The sequence below is a fragment of the Photinus pyralis genome, unplaced genomic scaffold, assembly GCF_008802855.1.
Source record: "Photinus pyralis isolate 1611_PpyrPB1 unplaced genomic scaffold, Ppyr1.3 Ppyr1.4_LG1, whole genome shotgun sequence".
In the NCBI taxonomy this organism is placed as follows: domain Eukaryota; kingdom Metazoa; phylum Arthropoda; class Insecta; order Coleoptera; family Lampyridae; genus Photinus; species Photinus pyralis.
Window position 1 is genome coordinate 67,337,419 of NW_022170249.1, and position 26,535 is coordinate 67,363,953.

The following is a 26,535-nucleotide window of genomic DNA, read 5'->3' on the forward strand; positions in this document are numbered from 1 at the left end:
TTGCACTATTAATAAATTATTAACACGTTTCTCTAATTGGGGTTGATGTTAGGTTGTTAAAAAATTTAAAAATTCTGTTTTAATTGTAGTGTTTTACAATGAATTTTTGTGGTGCACCGCAGAGCACCCCCCCCCCGCACCCTTCATTACTACACTGATATTTTAATGGCCCGTAACCTATGCAATTCCACCTAGTCCGTAAGTACCCAGTCCGCCCCTGGTAATGAATATAACCGTACACTAAACTCCTTCTCCATTAGTGCCAGGTTTTCTACTGGGTCGGTCATTGGTAAATGATTATTAATTATTCTGTTTGTGTTTATGTTGTCCTAAACTTTCTGTACACTTGGTAATGTGAAAGTATCAGTGTTGATTGCATTCCATACCTTCATCCGATTTTTGACCATTTTTCGGCCTTGAAAGATCCAAATGGAAATGGCCCCGGACCCAAAACAGTCAAAAACGGACACGGCCCTCCTCCGAAGTCCTTTACTTTTTAGGGGAATTTTTTGAAAGGAAGTACCCTTGTGTGATGGTTTTGTCCGTCCGCCTGTTCGTCTACCTCGAGAACGAACAGACAGCAAAATATGTCAAACCTTCGCCAATCAATCTCCAAGTTCAAGGATCACTGCTATTGAATATCAGTCGGATTAAAAATTATGTTTCCGAGTGCGAGTTGAGTGTCAAAAAATTCCCTTACTGAAAATCGTATGCGATTCCTGTATGTTGTTTTTTATTTACCCATAGAAGTAGGTACTTTACTGGAGAGAAAAACCCCTGAAAGGTATACCAAATCAGATACATCTGGAGTAATGTGTGATGCCTACCCTCGTTTCAACTGATTACTTTTGGAAAAAATGTATGAGAGTGTAAAAGGCGTATAAACCGCTCCGGTGTGATCTCAAAAATTGCCAGCAGAGAACCAATCAGAATTCAGTATACGAGTTTTTGTACTCGCATAAGTGTAAGGCCCGAGTACCTGCTCTTGATGAACGTGCATGTCTATCACTGTTAGTTGTAACCAAATGTCCTTAGTGGCAATCATCAGAGCGTTGTAGGATGAATGTATGTTTGCGTGTGGTGGGGCGTCAAGCGTTAATTTCAATTCAATTCGTGTTTTACAGCGTTTTGAGTAGCATGTGCAGGCTGTCATTCGAGGAAATACAACTGAACGTTGACTGTTTACCAGGCTAGACAAAAAATGCTCGACGCCCCGCGCCGCTGCACGCTCACCAAAAGCTGATATTCAGTCCTTGCACAAGAGACCCATCTGATCAATGCCTCTATACAAACTCTTATTTGACAAAATAAGTAGAATGTATTTACATATACCTATTCAGTTACAAATTTTACTAACTAAATATGACAATATTTGTATTAATAATTCCAAAATATAAATGAGTGTTACACAGTCATTATGCGCCAAGTTTAAAGGCATAAATATTTAAATAGAATAATTTTATTCACTGCTCCCTAGTTTTGGTAACCACTATTGTGTTACTGGGTAAAAGTTTTTCAATTTACATAAATCATTCCATGTAGAGAACAGTAACAGAGAGGATATCTAAATTAAATTCCCTTACATTATAAATCTAAGCACATTTCGTATGTCTCAAATACCGATGGGTTCTAGACAATGTAAATCAGTAAAATTGAGGCACTAGTTAGCAGCTCCGTACATGATTATGTATACTTTGTAAATGATGGTTCATCCATAAGTGATTTGCAGTCAGGGGCAGGACATCGTGGTAAACTTATGCTTTGGAAATATGGAGGTATTGGAGGTCAGAACTTGAGATCCTTAATAGCCTGCGGAATGTCAGGTAGCTTCATATCTTTTATTTGTTGTGGAATATTCATATTCTTGACCGCTGAAACTGCCCTTGCAGGTGCTGCAGTAATACCGGCCTAGAAAAGCAAGTTATAGTTACAATAATAAGAGCAGAAAATACCTCTTGTTTCTCTAACTTATTTTGATCGTCTATTCTAGTTAAAATTTCAGTCATATTCGTTTCTAAAACCATTCCACCCATTACCAATTCGTTTAATATGTAGTGAACCTTGTCCACATGGAAAATCAAATCCAATTCACAAACATTTTCAAAACACTTATCTAACGTTTCAACAAAAACTTGAATCAAATCTAAAATTCCCAACTCGCTCTCCGATGAATCAACACAAAAGACAAAATATAGAGTAGCATAATGTCTATATATTAGTTTATAATCGCTACCACCAATTAAACTAAAACAAAAAAATGGATAACGAATAAAAATGCAATTTTGAAAGTCCCACCTTCCACCTTCTAGAAAATTGCACACATTATCATCTCGTTTAGAAACCAATTGAAAAGTCTCTTTAACTATTTGTTGCTGCATGTCTTCACTCTAAAATACATTACTTTTATTTCTAAACTTCTGCTGTTATAACTTACAAAGTAATGATAAAATTTCGATAACCTTGGTTTACCATGATTGTTAAAAACTAAAATTGCCTTTATCATTGTGTATACAATTTTTCAAATGCTTTAAAAGAAGTGTTTTTTATTCCTTAAGGACATGCTAGTTTTCTCATATTATTCCTTACTGAAAAGGGAACTGGCGAAAAATGAATGACTGTGGTTATTGTAGCATTGTACCTAGTGTCACTGATTGTACCGAGGCAATCAACTTGTAAGGAAGACGTGCAACTGCGTAAGCGACAGAAAACAAGCCAAATTCTAATCTAGAATTACATATTCAAAGAATGCAATTGTATACAAATAAAAAGGCTGAGAGGTTCCACCCTGTATATACAACGTACGATAATGCATACATTTTCGAGAGCTGGCGGCCACGCAATTTTTTAGAAGTGGAAAGCTGTCTGCGCCATCTGGAGGGCATCCACAACGCTTGTTACGTTATCTTGTTTTTAATGGTGGATGAGAAAGGAATCGTTGCGTTTACGTTTGCTGTTATTTTGTGTTATATAATGCAGGCAGGAATCTTTGTATTTCTTTATAATGTATTTTTTTATCCTATACAAGGAGAAACTTATATTTTCTCGCCTGTGTGAGGACGCGAAAGAAGACAATTGCACGCATGGAGCGAGAAAATTCAATTTTGTCGGCTAGCCGAGAAAAAAATACGCCTTATGTAAGCTAGATGGCGCGGTTGTAATAAAATGTCAAAGAAGTTATTTCTTTTTAATCAAATAAGAAACATAAAATCGTCAACACTGATTTAATAATTAAATTTACCGTATGTTCACTTTATTTTACTGAATTCAAGAATTTATTTAATTACCGCGAACCTATACCGATCAATGTTTTGTGAATTTGAATACTTTCCCAATATCACGTGACCAATTCAAACGTTTCAAACTTGTCATAATCTCCCATTTACTTTCATTGACGAGCATCTGTGTCAATACATTTAACATCAAGATGTACTTTGCACTGTAAGTAGAACACCGCTTATCCGCAATAAGTAGCATTTTAACATACGAGACTACCCCGAAGTTAAAATGTGTCACAAATGTGTCCAGTGTGACTGTACGGAATGAATAAATCTATTTTATAAAACACTTTTTTTAAAATACCTACAAGATCATCAAGGATTTAAAGTGTGCCCATTGCGCGTTCGTCACCAAGCATAAATCCAGTCTTAAAAGCATCTAACATTTGACAAGACATGGATCCTGCCAAGGATTTAAAATGTAACCGGTGTGATTTTGTCCCTGAAAACACACATTCAATTTTAAAACACATTTGTTAATACATATACAAGACCAGTAATAATTTCAAATGCGCTTGGTATTAATTACAACCCCTTAAATCCCGTTATTTTCTAAGGAAATAATCACGCGCCACTCGCCAGTGAAATGCCGGAAATGTCAACTCAGTTCGCACATGATTGGTATTCTCCACTTTCACTCGGCTCTGTTGCACCGTGACTCCCTTCGGTGACTCCGCACTGTGCAATCGCAAGCTCGCTAGAATTTGAATTTGCGTTGAACTGTATTATAAGGGAAAGGGGTAAATCTACGAGTAAAAAATATACTCGTGGGCCCACTTAGATTGCACCGTATCGTAAAATTTTTTTCGCGTAGTCAGCAGGAAACGTGGAAATAAACAAAACAAACGCGTGCACGAGCAAATCCAAATTCAAGCGCTTGCGGTCGGACGTTGTTGAGGGATTAATTTTAAATGTAAGTGTATAGGATAAAAAATATTGTGTGTACCACGGCACGAAAGTTGTTTTCCGGGCCTCAGGAAGTGGCCAGCCTCGGCTGCGCCTCGCCTGGCCATATCTTCCTTCGCCCCGGAAAACATCCACTTTCCCGCCTTGGTACACAAAGTACTATTGTTTTATACGCAGAATTATATTTTTTGTGAGTTTCAATCTTGGTTTTTGAAATTTACATGATTTATCCTTATTCCCTTCACGTGAAATACTGTTAACCTTTATTGTTTTCAAATCTTTTTCATTTTTTATGTCAATCTTATTGAAATTATGTTTGTATTTTGATTACATGGTCTTGGCCAGACCATATCTGTACTATGCGTCAATGGAAAGAACATAAAAAACCGGGGAAAAATGTACTTGCAAAATTGAACAATTTGCTGAACCTCTGAAACCGTGAAAAAATGTCAGATAACTTCGAAACCATGTCAGTTAAAAATAGCATCATTTGACAAAGTCTACTGATTTTTTATGAGGAATTCCAAATTTCATCAGAAAAGATAGTGCCATTTGAAATAAGAAAGTTCTGGTTTCGTTCTGACACAACCGGAAAAGCGGCCATCTTGAAAATATTTTTAAATCGATTATTAGAAAAAGGTATGGGTCCCGAATCGAAATTCCAAACCGATCTTGAGATACCTTTAATGGTCATCCCTTGACTATGGAGACGCTGGATGAACGAGAATTTTTGAATAAGAAGTAACATTAATCTTATCATTTGTGCCAGTGAGAATTGACAATTCTGAAAATAGTTCAGTTTTCAATGCGCCGCCGGGCCGCCCTGTACCTGTAAAATTGTGACCGGTCTTGTACATGAGCCACAACTTTTGTCTTTTTCTAACTCTAAATTACCACCGGCAGATGTCGACGTTTATCGAATTTTTTTTTAAATACACACCTCCTCAGAAGGTGAGAAAATAGGATAATTCTCCGCTCTCATCTTACAACACAAGTTAGAGCGAGATGTGAGTGGAACATGAGCGAATACTGCTGTTGATGGCGTCGAGATACTACAAATGTATACAGAATTGTAGTGATGAAAACGTAAATAAACACGCAATAATGGAAGTAAATAAGATACTCAAATAAGTAATAATGCCTCTGCTTGTGAAAACAATGAGTTTATTAAATTATGTGTGCTGTTGTACCTACAGAATCACCTGCATGATAGTTGCAGCTTCTGTCTTGACTTCCATACAAGGTAACATTATGGTTTTTCCAATTAAAATATCTGCTCTTCCTTACACTTTTTCTCTTGCGTATTTTTTAAATAAAATTATTGCTTTTTGAAAATATTGAATGGGGCTATTTGGTTAAGCAAATTTTATATGGGCCTGTTTCACCTTGCCCCCTTAATTTAAACAGATTTCAGTTCTTCACCATGCTAGTTTTTTTCATTAGAAAAACATAAAGGAGAAGCCTAAGAGTTCAGGTAATTATTTCTGCAATTTCAAAACAAATATGACTATATAAATGCGCTTTGTATGACAAAAAAGTATATAGTGTTGTATAATAATATAGTCAATTAACAATAGAAGCATAGTTGTGTGGTACCTAATTTGTTCGTAAATCAGATCCACATGATATGGTCAATATCTTTTAATTCATCAATGTATTGTTAATTTGTTAATGTTGGGAATTGTTATTGAAACCTGGAGGACTAGGTATATCAAAGATATGTTGCCCTCTTACTTGGATCCAGTTATATACATATGACAAACTGTTCGATTCAAATCTTCATAAAGGTGGTCAAGATAACGGTTTTGTAACAAAGAATCAAAATAATTACCTACCTTGCACAAATATGTGATTTCCATAATACTGATGAAATAGTCACACAATTCAGGTGCAACATTTGCAACAATTTAGATAGTAGGTATAACTGTTAATTAAATTAATTGCCCCAAGAACAATGAGCTAATTTAAGTAGTAGACATTGGCAATTACTTTAAAGAACAGAATAACAAATTCCTTGACAAAATCTGTATGCCTCGCTGTATGCTATCACCGAGGTTATCGCATTAACTTAGAAGAAACACAGACACCTTTCGTTCTTAATATGTAATACACATTTATACTTTTTGCAACTACTTTTGGGAATATGTTTGTAATTACATACCTTAAATATTATTTTGCACTACCTTGATGTTCCAGAATTACGGACTAGAAGTTACTATGGCATTAAGTACGTTAAAAAGAATGATGCATTATACAAAGTTGAATTACCTTACACTTTGCGTGGGTTTGCATGTGACCAAATTTTTCTTGTATTTGACATATGCTCTTATCGAGGCTCTTATGGTGTTTACTTACAAAAATCATGACCTCGTGCATTTATTGCTAAACGTAGGGCAAATGAAAATAGACAAAACCTAACGTTATAAAAAAATTAGTTAAATAGGACCTACCTACTTTAATTTGATTACTGAAATAGTTTTCTTTTGTATTTATTTGAATTAATTATTTGTTCAAGTTCATTATGATGTATGATTTTGCAATAAACATTTTTTTCTAATGAAAAATTACAATGTGTTATTTTTTAGCGCAAGTGCTGGAATTTTTAGTTGAACCATCTGATACGGTTGTAGAATCTGGAAAATCTGCTGTACTTGATTGCGTTGTTCGCACAAGCTTAGAATATCCGCATAGTGTGCTAACAGTACAATGGTTAGATCAAGATCTTCAGCCAGTTCCTTTCATAGGAGATACTTACAGGTAAACATTAAGACCAAATACTACTTGACTTTCATTATATTCATATTTTTAACTTTAGATCTCAACTGACAAATGAATCATTGTATATAAGTAGTGTTATAGAAGAGCAAGGACTAACAGGAAATTATCAATGTAGAGTTTCCTTACCAAACTTGGAGGCTATAGTCAGTCGAGTTGCTCGTCTTTCATTAGCTAGTAAGTTTTTTTTAAAGAGCTTTATCCTATTTTATCCTTAGAACAAGACGAACAAAATCTTTTTCTGCAGATGAGACGAGATGATAATAGAAATAGAAATCTTGTAGTGTAGCCCCTTCTCCATAACGATGATCAAAACAATAAATTCATTTGTGTCATTTTGATGAGGTCTGCAATTTTCCCAACAAAAATGTCGTAATAGTGTCAATCCGATCAAGAACCCCCTCTTGTATCAATCTATCCTACTTGTCTGTATACTCCCCTTCTAAAACGACAAAGAAGCAAAATTCTGTCCACGCATAAGTGCTTGTTCAAGTCCGTATATGATTTTTCCGCGACCGAATCGTGATTCTAAAATTTTTAATGATTCTAATCTTACATTGGATAAGAACAAATTCCTTTTTTCTTCAGCTTTATCAACCTCGTCATATCCTTGTACATATCTTCATTTCGATCTCAAAACGTTGTACATAGTACTGCTAGTTCATTACTCGATTTAGAGTTGTAGCAAGCTCCATAAAATCAACGAACAAATCACCATACGCATGTATACCTACTTTAAAAAAAATATGTATATTTTAGGACTAATATAGCAATAACGAAATTTGTTTGGTAATTATACATTCTAAATATAATCATTTACCAAATCCTTTTTTCACTTTTAGGTCTTTCTGGACTTCTATTAGAACCGCGTGATTTAACGGTCTACGTAGGTCAAAAAGCTTACTTTGCTTGTCTTGTTCAAGCGTCTCCACCAGCGAGAATTCGTTGGTTGAAGGACGAGAGGCCATTGCAATTAGATGAATTGCGCATGACAGTATTACCATCAGGTGCACTCGAAATTGACGAAGTCAGAGAATCAGATGAGGGTTCTTACAGGTAATGTCTCAACTGGTGGCATATCTACAATGTTTAAAATTATGATCTTAGATGCAACGCTTCTGGTTTAAGTTCATACAGATTAAGCAATAAAGCCAATTTGAAAATTCCTGCTGACGATGGACTGAGCATTTCGGCGCCAAGTTTTATTGCTTTCCCACGTGATCAAATCGTTGTTGAAGGACAAGCAGTTACTTTAGATTGTGCAGCTATGGGAAATCCCAAACCTGCCGTTAAATGGCTTAAAGATGGGTTTAGTATTGATATGGCGTATGTTATTGTCCCGAATGTGATGATGTTTGCATAATGCAAATATTTTTAGTGATCTAGATAGCAGATTTAGCTGGATCGGATCTACAACATCCCTTCATATAAAAAACATTCAAGAGTCTGACGCAGGAACATATCAATGTAGAGCAGAAAATCGCGAAGACAGTTTAGATACTCATGCCACTCTCGATGTTCAAGTAACGACCTTTATCTTATACTTCCGAACATTCCGAATTTTGTTTTAGGTGCCTCCGAGATTTTTGAAACGACCGAAAAGTAAAGAAGACTTGGTTAATAAAGATGTTGAATTTGAGTGTAGCGTGTATGGTAGACCGGAACCAAAAGTATTGTGGTTACGTAATGGTGAAATTATTAATTATAACGACTATTATCAGCTAGTTAATGGGTAAGTTTTTCATTTCAAAAGTACCCCGAAATTAATTTAATTTTCACTCAGCAATAATTTAAAAATACTGGGATTGATTGTTGGTGATAATGGACTCTTTCAATGTATAGCTTCCAATTCAGCAGGAAATATTCAAGCATCTGCAAGTTTAAAAGTTCTTCTTCAAGGTAAACTTTGTGATAGTTTACGCATTTGATATTATGATGTACTTTATTTCATTTCATTACTTTGATAATTCAAACATCTTTAAGTTACGTTAATTATTATTAATTTTGCAATTATTTTTGTTCCTTTCCTCATTCCATTACTAATCCTTTGCTTGACATTCCTGTATATTGTTATATCTCATTGATTTATCTGCTTATCCTTTCTGTTGTTCTGTCATGCGACACTAGAAATAAAACCAAAAACAAAGAATGCACAAAAGCCTAATTGTAGAAAAAAAGTGTGCAACACCTTTACACAACCGCATGGTGATGAACCAATAAAATCAATTGACAAATCCCACTCTCGTACACTATTTTCAAATCTCAAACCTGAAAAAACTGCAAAATTGGGTACTGTTGGTTTTGGTACAACAACTAAACAAACTTCACTAATTTTCGATGATAAAGATACTTATGACCCACACAGTATTTTTTCTGCTCTTAGTAGTAGTGATCCTGACGATAACGCTAGTAACAATCTGGGTGATGTTCTGTCTGCTTATACTGAATCCTATTTCCCTTCCAAACCTTTTGCAGTCGGTGACATAAATAGTCGATCGGAGATACTACCAGGCTCTCCTCAAGATGTTAAAGCTTCCATTGTTAAAGCTAGGTTTGTTACCCTAAATTGGCAACCGCCTTCAACAACAAACGGAGATATTATAACATACTCTGTGTATTACAGGCAAGAAGGCAGTGAAAGGTATGTGTAAATTTACTCGTACGATGCGATAATAGTCTGACTACAGGGAACGTGTACAAAATACATCTCATTCTCATTTGGAAGATATAAATATTGGCGGTCTTCAACCTGGTCGTGTCTACTTTTTTCGTGTTGCTGCTCATAATAATGTTGGAATGGGACCATCCTCAAAAAGTTTACGAGTTATTACTCAATCGGAAGAACATGTCCCTAGCACCCCGCTTGAGTTTAATGCTTTCGCTACTACGTCAAGATCAATACATGTTAGTTGGAAGCCACCACACAATTCTAATGGGGAACTTTTAGGGTATAATGTGTATTACATGGAGGTAAGTTTTTTTGTCTCAATTTTAACGATAACGGTGAAATTTGCAGACAAGTTCTTCAACTGAGCATCACGTAGAAACATCTAGACTGGAAACTGATCTGCAAGGTTTATCAGTATTCACCGAATATTATATCTGGGCTGTAGCTTTAAACCGCAATGGTCCTGGTGCAGCAACAGATGAAAAACTGGTAAAAACATTTAGTGCTGCCCCCACACAACCACCATATAATGTTACACTAGAGCCAGCAAGTAGTACAGTAAGTATTTACTAAGAAATGTATGCACTTCTAATGAGACTTTGTAACCGGTTCATACATTGAAATGAACTGCGAACTTTTCTTATTGCATACACGGTTAGTAAACATTGCTTTCAGATTAGTGGCAGAATGGCCTGAAAAGGATGCAACGCTTTATTGTTTTTCTTTGATTATTTAAGTGTTTAGGTTTAATCCCTTAATCAACTTCAAAAAATCATAGAAACTGTTATTATTAACCTAAGAAGACTACTTTAAACTACCATACACTTGACCTAATATGAAGTTAAATTTGTAAGTGTTTGATGATGCCTAGGTATATAAAAGTGCATATACAGGTTGCATTATGACAGTCATTCGCATTTTCTGGGAAAATAGTATATTATATACCGCGGGACTGAAGTGGTACTTTTAATCCCGAAGGTAAAGTTTATGGCCTGACCTGAGGGATTAAGACCACTACTTCAGTCGCAAGGTATATACGATATTTTTCGTACTTCCGAAACTGAAACACTTAATATGTATGGAGTTAGAGAACGCGTTCTTTAAAAAACATCGCTGATTAACCAGTTACCATAGGAACGTTGCGTTGGTACGACAATCCCTATGCTATGGTAACAAAAATAATTTGGAAACTGTCATTGCTACTGTCATAATTTTGGTGGTGGGTGACAAAGGTGTATTTGATATTGATCAAAAGCAGCCAAAGTAGGTAAAGAATTGATACCACCAAAATTCAAAAAACTATATGAGCAGCAGTACAATGCGTTTAAGAAGTAGTGCCGCATACAAAATGTGGAACAACCTACTGAAATTGCCTTGTTAGTAATTTCATCCTTCCGGGATTTTCGTCCAAATTTAATCCCGGCGGGACAAAAAGTGACACTTCAGTCCTTGTCATAATGGAGTGAAGTTGTCATTTTAGTCTCGGAAGTACGAAAATAGATTTATTGGTTTGATTGCGACAAATGGTCTTCAAAATAGTCTCCTCTTGCATCAATACACTTGCGGAGACCAATTCTGCCATGCCTGGAACGCACTATGTCTTTTAATGTTTTTAATTGGCCACAAATCCGAAACCTACTTCAAATATGCTTACATTTATTCCCGTAGTACACTAGAATAGTAAATTAAACTATTAGAACGTAGAATGTAGATAGTGTAGGAAACAATGTGATATTAAATGAGTTACTACCTATATCCACTGTAACGAAAATAGTGTTGTATAGGAAGATGTTTTTTAATGCATGCATTAATTATTTGTAGATTGTTCTCCTTGACACAATTGTATTCTGTAACATAAAAGCTATTACGACAAGTGGCGGAAGGCACAAGACATATTAAAATTGCTTTTATTCGATGTACAATATAATTCAAAAATGACGTAATAATGATAACTATGTTAAAAGAACATTCTGAGCTAGAGAAGACCAAAATAACTGTATAAGGAAGCATTAGTGAAAATAATTAATACCAAATCAGATTCTTACAAAAAAGCGCACAATTATAAAAAAATTAATCGTTCATATGTCAATGGATTTTATTTTATTTTTTCAGAGTATAATCATCCGTTGGGAACCCCCACCTCCTGAAGGTCAGAATGGAGTCATAACAGGGTACAAATTACGATTTCGTAAAGTAAACAAAAAAGGTGACACAATTACAACTCCCGGTAATTTGAGAATTTTTCCTTTAAATAATCTGGAAAGAGGTTCCACATACCAAGTGAAATTGTGGGCAATTAACGTTAATGGTACTGGTCCTTCAACAGAATGGCACGAGGTAGAAACTTATGAAAATGATTTAGACGAAACTAAAGTTCCTGAACCACCCAGTCCATTGAAAGGTGAGATTTGTGAGCAATAAGAGTATTATTGTAACTCTAGTAATGTGAATTTTCTATTCATTTCAACATATTTTCTATTATGTGTCATTTTAAATAAATTATATAGTACGACCATCATCCGATAAAATATACGTAATGTGGAACCCCCCTCAAGATCAAACGATTAAAATTCGGAACTACTTTATTGGTTGGGGAAAAGGCGTTCCAGATAACCATACCGAAGTTTTAGATGAGAAGCAAAGAAGTTACATTATAACTGGTGTAGGTAGGGTGGTATCCAATAATATAAGGGCTATTTGCACAGTTCGGGGAAATTTTGATCTGTCTGTTTCGATATAGCATTGAATAAAAACACTATAAGAAGCCTAACCCCGTGGAAATAAAGCGCGACAGAGTTTGAACTGAGAATATAATGGGAACACTGTCAATAGAGTCGATTCTTGAACTGAGAAGAATGAGAATTTGCTTTCCTCCTATTTACCGCAAAGAGAGTTCGGTGGTCACAACCAATGCGGGTGCAAGGGGATTTGTGAGATTTGTCGCGCTTTCTTCCATAAGCGTTAGGCTTCTTATAGTGTTTTTATTCAATGGATATAGTGTACTTACGTACTACAGCACATGGCGACCTTTGGCTCAAGTCATATTTCTTTAGTGCGGATCAAAATTGGCACCGGACTAATCCATTTCTGTGCAACGAGCTCTATGTAACAAAACCTGATCAATATTTCCTAGAACCCAATTCTGAGTACGTCATAAGTTTGTACGCTAATAATGATGTCGGCGCTGGAGAACCGGTGTACGCATATGTTCGAACAAGGGAAGAGTTGCCTCCAGAACCTATTAGTCCATTAACTCCTCCTATGGGTCTTAAAGCTCACATTTCAAGTCCCAACTCGGTAGTTTTATACTGGACGGATACTACATTGGGTAAAACTCAGGTAAAATGATCATTACCACTTATGTAATACAAATTTAAGCATGTTTTAGGATGTACGAGATAACCGATATTACATTGTTAAGTGCACAGATGTAAAAGTACTTAAAAACCGATATTTAAATGTAACGCGATTGTATGCAGAATTTACAGACTTGAAAGCAAATACTGTTTATGAATTTACAGTGAAATTAATAAAAGGTTCGATTAGAAAAAGGGAGAGGGCGTTTAAATGAATTTTTCTAGGTCGTAGAGAGAGTCCATGGAGCATGATCGTTCAAAATACTACTTGGTCTACTGTCCCAAATATGGCACCAACTGATCTTCAAGTTCTTCCTGTTAATGATAATCCTTATGAGGTAGAATTGAGATGGCAACCTCCAAAAATGCAGAATAGCTTTATAACAGGCAAATATTTGATCTGCCACTGTTTATTATTTATGATTAATTGTAGGATACATTATTATGTACACAACTAATGTATCATCAACTGATCGAGAATGGAAACCACATGGGGTCAAAGGAGACAAACACGTTTGTATCATTAACAATTTACAACCGTCTACTAAATACTATTTCAAAATTCAAGCCAGAAACAGAAAGGAAAATGGTCCATATTCATCAGTGGTTTCCTTTGACACTGGAGCAAGTATGTCACTTTTTGGGTGGTTTTGATCAATAGGTTAAGTGATTCATCTTCTGAAAGGAGATACGTCTCTAAAAAGGGTGACGAAAATGTGATTTTGCTCTCTAGTGAGGAAAGTAAAAAACAATTGCTGCATTAACATCAATAATGGCATTTAAAATTGCAACATACTCGTATCTAGATTGCTATGTGTCAAACTTCATTATTGCATACGATAATTTTTCAATTTTGATGGTAATTTCGGAAAAAATTATGTGTAAAACTTGAGAAGAAAGTGAAGTTTTTTAACTCGAGTTCAAAGTTTGGACACATGAGCGTAGCGAGTGTGTCAATTTAACGACAGTTGTACAAATAACTATTTTACACTCAACTTTTAAAAGTTCAGATTTTAATGGCGTTCTGCTAAATTTTATAAATGCGTTTATCAGACCTGTACAATATTAGCGTAACACAGTAATGTTACAAGTGAATTGTCTATATGATGAAAATCCTGAAATATTTGTAGTTAGAGTTGACTTTCATATACCAAAGAGTACTAAACATAGAGTCAACCCTACAAAATTTGTGGTTGCTTTTTTTTTAAATTGTGAAGTGAACTGCTAAATTTTTCTTTTCTATCCATCTATTAATGTGGGTTGCTAGTAACAAAGTACACATTCCTGTAGCAGATTTTATGCACAAGTCTATGTTGCTTAGGGTTAGGGGGGTAATCCATTTCAAGCTACTGTGTGTCCATAATCCTCACTGTTAGATACACAATACAAAATCTTTAAATTTACGATGGTACCTGTGTATCTTTGTTTATTGGTTTTGTATATGAAAATAAGATATAGTTAAATATACAGCGTGTTGCATCGACAGGCAGGACATAGGAAATCCCATGGAAATTTGAAAGAGGTAAACTATTGGCTTCCCTAATTATTTTATAGGAAACATCTATTTAGTTTATTTGAAGAGCATAGAAGACCTATTCGAATGGTTCGTAATTTTACGTTTTTTTTATCCAATCCAATATGTTCTGCGCCCTGAGACGTCCATTTACTTAACTGATTAATCCCCACTGGACAATTCTTATACCAAATTCCTGTCTGTAACCAGTCCGAATTTGGAGTCAAAGATAAACGATTGGTTTTTATATTTGCTGTTCTCTTGCTTAGCATTTTTTCTAAAAGACGTACTGGACATTGTTCTTTGCATTTCACATTTGGCGTCAACCATTTACATTCGGCAGTATATTTTTCGCCACCCTGCGCAGTCTTGGAGAATACAGTATTGTATTCCTAACGACCAGTAAAGACGCCCACGTTGTTGACTTCCTTTTTAAAATAATCTAGCAAACAAAAAGCGGCTCCGTTACCTCTCCATGCGAGTTCCACGGCGGCAATCTGATAGAACTTTTTTTGGAGACCATCAGATGTTGTTTCATCAAAACTTTCAACAATTTTGCTGATTTCGACTCTCGTAAGGGCTGCAGAACTAACTTTCCTTTTTTCGGGAATTGCTTGCAAAAGTTTTCTTTTGGCGGACCGTGCCTTTCTAGTATCTTCAAAAATGATATCTTTAAAGGCATCAATTTTACGATTAAATTCTTCCAAGTATTTTTTCTGAAGGAGTTTGGCTGTAATATTCCATAATGTTTTTACGACACTTTCTTTATAGTCGGTGCCATCTGTTTTCTTCATATTAAAGGCCCAGTCTTTTAAGACACTTGAAAGTTCCTCGTTTGAGTTGAAATGTAATTCCTGTGTTTGCAAAATTGCGAAAACTGGTTCCAAACGTACCTAAGGAGTATTTTGTAGGGATTATGAAATAAACTTTTTCATACATACTTATGAGTTTTCACCGTGTTAGCCGGCATTAAATTATTTACTTCTTCACTAATTTTAGCATCGGAAGTATTTTCAAAACGTTCCATAACGAAAAAAACACGAAAACTTTATGTAATGGAGAAGAAATGTTTTTTGACGTTTGTTGAAACAACTGAAACCGATAAACCTATTCCGAATCTAGTAGTCGTAGACTAAAGCGAAACTCCAAAACGATTATACCACGTCGTGAAGAGTATATTCATATGTCAATACCATGATATCTAAGGAAAATAAAAAATTTGATTGGCTGACGATGTAATGAGTTGTATAATCACTATAATTCGTTCCCATTGGCTCAACAATTTGAAATCTCGGACATTTCATTGGTCGAAATGTGACAAATGTTAGATGAATTGAATTATTGAATTTATGCTCTTTAAATAACGGAAATAGATTTTTCCTATAAAATAATTAGGGAAGCCGATAATTAACCTCCCTTAAATTTACATGGGATTTCCTATGTCCCGCCTAACGATGCAACACGCTGTATATGTTATTTTAAGATACGGTAACGTGATTTATAAATTCGGGTTGGATTTATATCAATATTTATTAAACAAAACTAAACACTATAAAAAAAACCGTACAATTTATATCGATTATTTATATCACACACTTCGCAATTTATATTTCCGCGCTCTAATGTTTCGTCCGTACTCGATCTCGTTCGATAGTAAAACTGCCGCGATGTTCGGTCCGCAACCATTTATACACGCAAGCAATGTAAGTCCAGAACATCCGCGTACAGTCTCGAATATTCGTACACAAATCCCACTATCGCGCGCGTAGAAAATTCCAGAGCGCCAAAGGCGACGTCATGTCTGGAGCGTTTCCGTTACAATACATAATGTGTGTTTGAGAGTGGTGCATAAACTGAATTACCCAGAACCTTATGGTGACCCAGTCTCCTCAATTTAACGCTTTGAACAATACCTCTTTCATATAGCTTACTTTACTATTAAAATATAGTATCAAAGGAGACATAGTAATTTTAATCCGTGCAATTAGTTAACCAGGGTTGACCTGAGTTCCAACACGAAAAACTGAAAAGGTATCGAAAAAAATGGAGGAGCAAAATTATGCATAATTACCATTGTCGTGTCCCTAAAATATTTATGGCCACCACGTTTTTTTTTACAAGTGTACACTTGGAGAGTACTTATTTTTTCATGTAGCATATTACCTATACTATACGTAATGCGTAATTGTTTCGTTACATACCGTAACCGGCTTTAAAACGAAGTGCTGAAAGCAAAATAAAAGAAAAACTTCACTAAACTTAATACATTCTACAAGTAATGATCGAATTGTACAAAGAAGTGCGTGCGCCGAGCGGAATTAAAGAAAACTGCACGACCTTGGGCGGCAACACAATTAACTATGCGAAAGAAACCTAAGGTGCGAATAGACCAAGCAAACATTGTTCTGCAACAGTTGAACAACAGGTAGGCAACTGTTGGCTAACTTGTTTCCGTCAACAAACTGTTGGTCAACATCGACCAGCCTGCCTTCTCCGGTGTTTGTCAAGTGCTCAAGTACTCGCGTGGTGCGCGTTTTTAGTTATGAAAATAAAAGTATCTCGAAGAGGCCGTAGAAAGCGAAGGTGGTGGCAAAAAAGTATATACGCTAACAAAGAACAACAGTTTTTACCAGAATTAAGAATGGAGAATGTTGTTCAATAACTTCTCTCGAATGGAAAATTAAAATTGACCCGTATGCGCTACACGCTGTGTGCACACTGTAGGGCAACATCTCCTTTGAAGTACCGCCTCGGGAGCGATCACCGCGCATCAGTTCGCCAACAGCTGCACAACTGTTGCGCAACACGTACTCACTCTGTAAATTGGTGTGTTTTTCGACTGTTGTTCAACTGTTGCACAACAATGTTTGCTTGGTCTATTCCCACCTTTAATACAGAACTAGGTAAAAAAAACTGCATAACTAACTTACACCTCAATTAGTGGATTACACAGAGCATATTAAATTTACATTAGAGCGAAAAATACTTTAAATAAACAAGTTCGAATGTTAGGAAAAATATTCAAGCAGATAAAAAACATGTTACAAATTTCAAAGGAAAAACAAGTCGAAACGCTAATTTGTAGAAAAATGTTCTTTTCCGAACCAAGTCTGCCATTTAAAAAAAAATAGAAAAATATATGTTTAGCATGATGTTTATAAAAAAAGTGTTGGGGTAGATTTACAACTACTAAAGTGAAAATGTATGACAGTGAACTGATAGGGGGCTTATTAATCCCACTCTGTTGAATAAACGACCAATTCACCTTACCCGTTTGGGCACTATCCCGGTTCGCAATAACCCAGAGAAACCCGCTTGAACCAGGGAAGGTTTCAGTTCCTCACCTTCAAAACAACACATATCCGACACTAACACTGTATGTATAATTTTTCGTTTCCATATGCCTAATATACATACACAAAATTTGAAATCTATCAAACCTCGGAAAATTCCGTACGCACATACATACAGACGGAAACATTTTTATCCTTTAAAAGTTGCTTAAAATGACCTAAAACCTTAGACCATATAGTACATGGACTGCTATTATCCCTATGCTTTCAATACAAAATGGTTGGTCACGGATAGAGGGCACTGTAGTCGTGGGTATGTGAATCTCAGGGTAAACTAAAGTCGTATGAACACCACTCGGATCGTGTACAGAGTAGCTTTTATGGTAACCGCGTAGTATGGGAAGCTTTAAATGCTCTTGATTATCTTCTATACGTCCACAAGCGTCGGCGTGACAACCGTAAACACGGCTCCCCGCGTTGTTATAATTTTAAGCGATTTTAAAAGGGATTACAATCGAGTTAAAACCAAAAGTAGTGAAGTGAGAAAAAGTGCGGAAGTGTGACTTACAAAACCTTAAAATTAGTTAAATTTTAGTAAAATTTACAAGCACCTGCAGCTACGTTACATTAAGTGTATAAACATCAACAACATAATAAAACCTTGACCAGTATCTACTGCATACAGCGCGCTAACGGTAAGTGGGTACTACAGCACACCTATCGTAATAACAGAACTATTTTTTCGCGAAAAATATTTATACTAGTTAGTAAATGAGTAAAAACATAAAATCTGATGCAGCGAGAAAACTAAGTGTAGGCTCAATAGAAGAATTCTTATTCAAAAGGAAAAGAGAAGAAGAAGAAGGAAAAGGTCAGGTAGCAGAAAAATTTGACGCCTTCAAAAAGAGCAAGGTGATGCAAAGGACACCACCCACCGCAAGCAAAACAGAGAAACAAACAGATAATAAAGCAACAAGTATGGAAAGACTAGAGCAACTGATTACAGCGATGACCTTACAAATGCAAGAAGTTAAAGAAGAAATCAAAGAGGAGATCAAAAGCGCAAGAAGCGATATAAGAAGTACAAACGAACAAATGAAGAGATATGGTGAAGAAATAAGGATTTTAAATGAAGAGCTGAAGAAAAAAGAGGCAGAGTGGCAAAGCGAAAGGCAAGAATTACGACAAGAAATTAACCAACTCAAAAAGAGACTAGACACCCAAGACAAAAACACTAAGAAGAATAACATAGTAATTAAAGGATCAACATTGCAAGGAAATAATATGAAGGAGCAGGTCAAAGAGTTTATAGAAGAGCAAATTGGAATAAAGGTAGAGGTAGAATGTAGAAACAGCGTATAAGATAGGAAAACACGAGACTAAAGTAATAGTAGCAAAACTAAACAATTTTGAGCAAAAAGTTGAAGTGCTTAAGCATAAATACAAACTTAATGACCAAAATATATACATTGATAGCGATCTAACCCAGGAGGAGCAAAAAGTACAGGCCATGATAAGAAAAGTTTCTAAAGAAGAGAAGGCAAAGGGAAACAGCACTAAGGTAGGCTACAAAAAATTGGAGATAAACGGCGTGAAATATGTATGGGATGAAGAACATGGAAAACTTAAAGAGGCAAAAAACTAACGAAAATAAGACCAAACGGATATTTGACGACGAAAACGGCTACGAAAACGAAAATGAAGATGGAAAACAATATATTTTTGGCAACCTGGAACGTAAGAGGCACTTATGAGGAAGGGTTAATTAACGAGCTAACAAACCAACTAAAAAGATACAAAATAGATATAATAGCGTTGCAAGAAACTAAGCAGAAAGGAAACGAGGTTTATGATATTAATGGTTATACTTTCTTCAAGAGTGGTGGGAAAGACAGAAAATTAGGGACAGGTTTCATGGTAAGCAATAAACTAACGACAGCGGTGACACAGTTTACACCCATATCTGACAGAATATGCTGTTTACGACTTAAAGGAAAATATCAAAAAATAAGCCTCATCAACATTCATGCACCGACAGCAGAGAAGGAAATAGACGACAAAGAAAGATTTTACGAAGTATTGGACAATATATATGAAAAATCCCCAGATACGATCTAAAAATAGTGTTAGGCGATTGCAATGCTAAAGTAGGAAACGAAAACATGTACAGGCCAACAATCGGAAAATTCAGTATGCATTTCGAGACAAACGAAAACGGAAGACTGCTGATAGATTTTGCGATGAGCAAAAATATGAAGATAAAGAGTACTTACTACCAACACAAAACGATCCACAAAGGCACTTGGAGAGCATTACAAACGAATCTATCAGCACAGGCAAGCAACGATGCACATGTCGAAGCTCCGGAACTGGACGAAATAATAAACATAATACTCAAGTTAAAGAACAATCGAAGCCCAGGAGCAAACGGAATACAAACAGAAATGATGAAATATGGAGGAAGGAAGCTACATGTACAAATATTTGAACTGGTACAGGAAATATGGAAAAATGAAAAGATGCCAAAGTCTTGGAGCGAAGCATTAATCTGTCCACTTTACAAAAAAGGTGACAAACAAAACTGTGAAAACTATAGAGGAATAGCTCTGCTAGATACAATGTACAAAATCTTAGCCACTTGCATAAACAACAAATTAAAAACTTACTCAGAAGAAATACTAGGTGAATACCAATGCGGTTTTCGACAAGGACGATCAGTAGGAGACCCAATATTTGTACTAAAGGAAATACAGGCGAAAAGTTACCAGTACCAACTCCAAACGCACCTTCTGTTTATCGATTTTAAGCAAGCCTACGACAGCATTAAGAGAGAACAACTATACATGGCGTTGAAGGACCTTGGAATACCGCATAAGCTGATCAGATTGATAAACATGACCTTACAAGACAGGACAAATATGGTGAGAGTGAACGGAGAATATTCAAGAAAGTTCGGAGTCAAGAACGGTTTGAGGCAAGGCGACCCACTGTCAACTACTTTATTTAACCTCGTGTTAGAAAAGATTTTGAGAGAAAGCAACGCCAATCGTCAAGGCACAATTTGTCACAACAGGCATCAAATCCTCGCATTCGCAGACGACTTAACAATCTTAACAAGGTCAAAAGACGAACTACAAAATACTGCAAAGAAGATTATAACAACTGCTAAAAAAATAGGATTAGAAATCAACGAAAACAAAAGCAAATATATGGTGTGGGACAATAAAAAATGTGACCAACCATTTAAAAATCACAATAGACCAAAACAGTGAGTACCGATTTTCAGAGGTAGGTGTGTTTGTGTATCTAGGGACAGTAATATCAAAAACACCCGGGAGTGCAGATGAAATTAGTGCTAGAGTAGCTGCAGGGACCAAGAGTGCTTTCGCGCTAAAATCAATAATAACGGGAAACGTGTTCTCTAGAGCAGTGAAACTCCGAGTGTACAAAACTATTATAAGGGCGGTAGTGACTTACGCATCTGAAGTGTGGACGATAAGAAAACAGGAACAGTTGTTACTCAGTATATGGGAAAGGAAAATTCTGAGAAAAATTTATGGAGGTAAAAGAGTGGGAGACACATGGGAACGGAGAACAAACAAAGAAATAAAGGAGCTGTATGACGATGCTGATATAAGGATGAACCAAGAAAGAGTTCCCAGTAAAATTTGGACAGCAGAAATGGGAGGTAGAAGACGAGTAGGAAGACCCAGAACCCAGTGGAAAAAGGAAGTCGAAGACGATGTAGCGCGACTACAGGTTCGGGAGTGGAGGGCAGCTGCTGAAAATAGGACAAAATGGGCATCAATTGTCCACCAAGCCAAGGGCCTACAAGGCCTATAGTGCTAATATATATATATATATATATATATACAGGGTGATTCCTATAGTACCTGCCACCGTTTGGGAGCGTGTAGGTGGTGCGTAGGGGAGTATTTTGATATAGGACACTTGGGGTCGGAAATCTAAAATAAGGGTGCCAGAGCCAAATTTACCTTCTGGAATTTCGCGCCTGTAGGTAGGCAACCCAACCGGCCGGCGGTGCACACGGAGCGATCTCAGGCGGCGATGTGTGGCTGACACTTGATCAGAATTTTGTTTAAACCCACGAAATCCCGTCTGCAACGACGCGTATCAAGTGAATAAACACTATGGCAATAGTATAATAATAGTTGGCTAGATGTAGGAAGTGCATTGAGAACAACGGTGGCCACGTTGAACACTTGTAAACGTTATTGCTTTTGACTGTCGTTTTCCCTCCTTCCCTCCCATGTCGCTTCCTCGCGCTAACTCGCTCTGCATCGCTCCGCGCGAAACGTCGGTCGGTTGGGTTGCCTACATACAGGCGTGAAATTCCAGAAGATAAATTTGGTTCTGGCGCCCTTATTTTGGATTTCCGACTCCAAGTGTCCTATATGAAAAGACTTCCCCTAGGCACCCCCTATACGCTCCCAAACGGTGGCAGGTACTATAGGAATCACCCTGTATAGATAGGCGTTTATGTAAACTATGCAAAGTTATACAGAGTGAGCAACAAAGATTGAAGCGTGCCGCTTCAGCTAAATTGGCAATGTGCCGCTCATAGCATATGCTGATTTGATACAAGATACGAAATACGAATAGACGCACGTCACTGTGACAGCGCAGAACGTCATTTTCGTATACAACTCCATACAAAGAAGGTAGTTTTGATATTAATAGGAACAAGCGGTGATGACGCACGCTTCAATCATTGTTGCTCACACTGTATATATACACACGTCCACAAATAAGAATAGGTTTGCATTTTTTTGCCATATCTGGGCAATTAATTAATTGACGTTTGTGAATTTATAGGTTGACAGCCTCAAATCGTGTCGCATCGGACAATTTCGGACAGACTCGTTTACCCTGAAACGCACATACCCAGGCAATGTCCTTGACCATTACAATTACAATTAGCAGCCCTTGTACTATATGGTGTAAGCCTAAAACGGGTGTTCCATTTCAAAAATGAGTTTCTGTCGAGTGACCTTTCGAATTGTTGTTTACATGAGAAATTGTACTTCTAAAGACGACTTGACTACCACTCATTTTTGATCGCCCGTTATTTTAGGGTTATTGCGAAGGTAATTGTGCACAAGCTTTCTCTAAGACTTTTCTGGGTATCTTTGATGGTAAAGGAATTATGATGAGAAGGGGTCTTAAATCCACAGGGCGAAGTTCACTGAGGGGCAACATAGCTGCTAGATGTTCTCCTATTAAGCCACAACCCATTTTGATGGACGGAGGAAAGAAGAAAAAAAGAACAAAAAACTTTTCTTTGTTTTGTTACTTTCTGCTTTGGTCATGTACAATATTTTTATTTCCCTTTATAATTTGGTTTAATTTTGATTTTTTTTCATTAGATACCGGTAATGCTGTTTCTGAAACGAGACAACCTATGGGTAATTTTTAATTATTCAATTATTTTTAACTATTCAAAATTGTTTTTAGTTGCATATTATTTTTTTATCTTTGATTATTTTCCACTAACAAGATTGCACATATTTGCATAATTAGTAAATTACGTATGCAGTTGTAGTTATGTAATTAAAAAAATGTTTCCATTGCAGATAGCAAAAATGGCTTTTCTGGAACTACACTGTTATACTTAATTGTGGCAGGTTGTATTGTGGCAATTTTAACAATTGCTACAGTAGTAATAGTATTGTGTTGTCGAAGGGGTGAAGTTAACACTTCACCACAAAGCACAAAAAAAGCTTTTCAAAAAGGAAGTCAACACATAAAACCGCCAGATTTGTGGATACATCACGATCAAATGGAACTGAAAGCGTTGGAAAAAAGTCACTCTGCAAATGACGGTGCTAGTAGTAGTGGTGCTATGACGCTTCCTAGAAGCGTGGGTGCAAATGAGTATGATTCCCACGAAAGTCATCATTCAAATTCTTTGGACAAACGTACCTATGTTCCTAATTATATGGGTAAGACTTTTAGGTTACTAGTTGCACTTTGCATGTGTATACTTTTAATTTTTAAATCACCAAAATTATTTTCGTTATTTTGCTTGCAATATGTAGGTATTTCCCCAGAGGATTCAAATTTAAAGGTATCAAAGTCTAAGCCGATTTCGTTACGTGTGGATCCAAAACCGACAAGAGAACGTAAGTACTGCTATGTATTTAGTTAATTTAAGCATGTTCCTTTAGTATAATACAAATTATTATACGTAAAACATTTTGTGTTCTACAATCATAGTCATTCAGGAGCCTAGAAAAGTCAGCACCCAACATTTTTAAAGTGCCTACTCAGTTGACATTTGAATACTACTGGTCATCTTATGCCTTCCCAAAATTTCAATAAAAACATATTGTCAGACAGTGATAATTGTTTAAACTTTAAAGCGTGGTAATAAGAGTACTGGTTAAACTATGAAATAAATATATGAGGATATTTTACAACCAGATGTTACTATGATCCCAGCTTGAGCTGGTTCACTCGACTTGTTTTGTTAAATTTACAACGTTCTACTTAGCGTTTTGCTACTGTCACTGTCTTTTATCAGGTGATTAATAGTGAATACTTTACAGTAAAACTTTTTACGGGAGAATTTTTCGAAAGAAAAAAGTTACTTTTATGTAAACCTCTCGCCAGGAAAGATTGCCGGTCACAGAACACTTGATTCCGGTTACAATCTATGATTTTCTAAAGATGTGATCGACTTCCAGGATAGTATCGTGTCAGTGTTGAACAAAAAGACTTTTTGTTAAACATTGGCAGGATCCTATTCTGGAAGTCGCTCGCATCTTAAGAAAACCATAGATTGTAGATCAACACAAGGTGTGCTGTGACTGGCAATCTTTCCTGGCGAGAGTTATAATGGTTTTGCCCGTCTTTGTGTTCCTAGTCTAGTTCGAGAATGAACAAGGGCAGCACTGTCAAACTTTATCAATCGATTTCTACACATTCAAGGACTATTGAGTATGAACTGAATTAAAAGTCGTGTTTCTGAATTCGAACTGATTTGATTACGCACAAATGATCTGCATATCAAAAGTTAGGTGCGCGCATGTGCGTTTGTAACAGTAGTCTTTTATACATTAGCAAATCAATGTGGTCTGTCATATATGGCAAAATTGGAACGGAGTGTCGGGAGAGGATACTCGCAAAAGGAAACATTTCTGTTAGTGAGGTCAATTCAGGTCAGGTAATGACCGACATAAATCTTTTTTTTTAATTTTGTCGAAAAATTAATTGATAACCTAATTAGTAAGGATTCGCGCCTTTATAGTTTTTATTACTGATTTCTGCAATGGGTTTTATTTTAAAACGTGCAATGCCATTGTTTAAAATAAGTAAGTTCACATAAAAAGCATTTTGTAAGTGCATGTTGATACTCATGGCATGAATGCAGATGAAGCAAGACGAACCAGACTATAATTTAATAAATTCCCTTTAAAATTATAGCTATTGCAACGGCTACACCAATCAATACAAGTTTAAGTCAAACCAGTTCCGATTCTACACCTACTAGTAGGCCACCTTATCCAAGAACACAGTATTCTATGACTAGGGCACATGTTACATTAGACCCTAACAGCATGCCTACGAGCCATACTTCAGAAAATCCTTATATGTCACACTCTCAAGGAGGTTACGACGTGAGCTCCTCCAGTAGTGCAGGATATGGAAGGTCTGTAATGATATAATTGTGTTTGCTTTGTAACTGTCTAACTTTTCTAATACAGTCATCCACCTCCAGTCGCAGCACATTTACCGCCCTCCAGTGCTTATGCTCCTGGTTTAAGTGTACTGGCAGAATCCCAGGGTGGCAAACGCATTCAGGCGCAAGGTCACCCCCTAAAAAGTTTTAGTGTACCTGCACCGCCACCGATTTCTGCCCCAGGCACTCCACAACCCAAGCATATTGGTAAGATTTATTTTTTTTTTAAGTAAAAGGTTTCGTTTACTATTTCTTTTGTAGTCTCGTCACAACCACCGATAACTGTTAGGCCCAGTTCTTCACCTTATAAAAAACCATCCTTAAATATGTCAATCGCTACTCCCCCGTCTCGAATTAGTGCCTCTAATCCACCTCCACATACAAGGGAGGAAGTTCAACCTCTTCAACAATCTCATTCGACCGAGGAATTAAACCAAGAAATGGCCAATTTAGAGGGCCTAATGCTTACGCTTAATGCTATTACGGCAAATGAATTTGAATGTTGAATCTATTTTTAATTATTCACATTCGGCATATTACATCTTTATGTGACACAGAACAACTGATATGCATAATTTAATTTCCTTGATATAGCCGATCTCGAATCAATAATATTAGGTATTAAATTATTTACCTATGAACAGCACGATAGAGCTTTTGTGATGATTGGCAGATTTACATAGATATTTTTGGTACAAATTATCTGTTGTGATTTAATTTATTTGAATTTCAATTACTATCATTTGTTGGGTAGCTATTTTTTAAGGGCTCCATAAAGTGGGCTCATGAGAAACACAAACAATTTAATGATTGTACATTATTCGTGCTTGATTGTACTATGTATTATAAAGTCAATACCAATACTAATTTTAAATATTTGAATATCCTGATTTTTAATAGATGGGTGAGATACCTACATGCAAAGGTGCGCAAAACACGACTCCTATGTGCTTGCAAATTTTCGGATATCACCTTAAGGATTTTGAAATAAAATTGCAACATTATGTTTTTGGCCACATAATGAATCAATGTTGGTACTTACATAAA

At 36.2% G+C, this 26,535-nt stretch overlaps 2 protein-coding genes across 5 annotated transcripts; one reads left to right on the forward strand and one right to left on the reverse strand.

Annotated features, from left to right (window-relative positions):
- Positions 1 to 1,357: 1,357 nt before the first annotated feature.
- On the reverse strand, positions 1,358 to 2,623 carry LOC116159931 (AP-3 complex subunit sigma-1). The gene is made up of 4 exons (XM_031473031.1): positions 2,435 to 2,623; positions 2,296 to 2,387; positions 1,953 to 2,244; positions 1,358 to 1,908 (listed from the first exon to the last, which is right to left on the reverse strand). The coding sequence occupies exons 1-4, from the start codon at positions 2,501 to 2,503 to the stop codon at positions 1,786 to 1,788; spliced, it is 576 nt and encodes a 191-aa protein (XP_031328891.1). The 5' UTR covers positions 2,504 to 2,623; the 3' UTR covers positions 1,358 to 1,785.
- A 2,552-nt stretch (positions 2,624 to 5,175) lies between these two features.
- On the forward strand, positions 5,176 to 26,535 carry LOC116170585 (neogenin). Of its 4 annotated transcripts, none has more exons than XM_031487089.1 (23): positions 5,176 to 5,424; positions 6,767 to 6,938; positions 6,997 to 7,133; positions 7,799 to 8,012; positions 8,064 to 8,282; positions 8,335 to 8,479; positions 8,528 to 8,688; positions 8,740 to 8,855; positions 9,084 to 9,597; positions 9,644 to 9,926; positions 9,973 to 10,182; positions 11,737 to 12,025; positions 12,132 to 12,290; positions 12,758 to 12,963; positions 13,013 to 13,160; positions 13,206 to 13,367; positions 13,414 to 13,608; positions 23,174 to 23,212; positions 23,381 to 23,749; positions 23,846 to 23,929; positions 25,233 to 25,458; positions 25,514 to 25,695; positions 25,750 to 26,535. In XM_031487089.1, the coding sequence occupies exons 1-23, from the start codon at positions 5,319 to 5,321 to the stop codon at positions 25,992 to 25,994; spliced, it is 4,581 nt and encodes a 1,526-aa protein (XP_031342949.1). In that variant the 5' UTR covers positions 5,176 to 5,318; the 3' UTR covers positions 25,995 to 26,535. The 4 variants fall into 4 exon arrangements, with proteins under 4 accessions (XP_031342949.1, XP_031342968.1, XP_031342962.1 ...); XM_031487108.1 differs by having other exon boundaries at positions 9,432 to 9,597; XM_031487102.1 differs by lacking the exon at positions 23,846 to 23,929.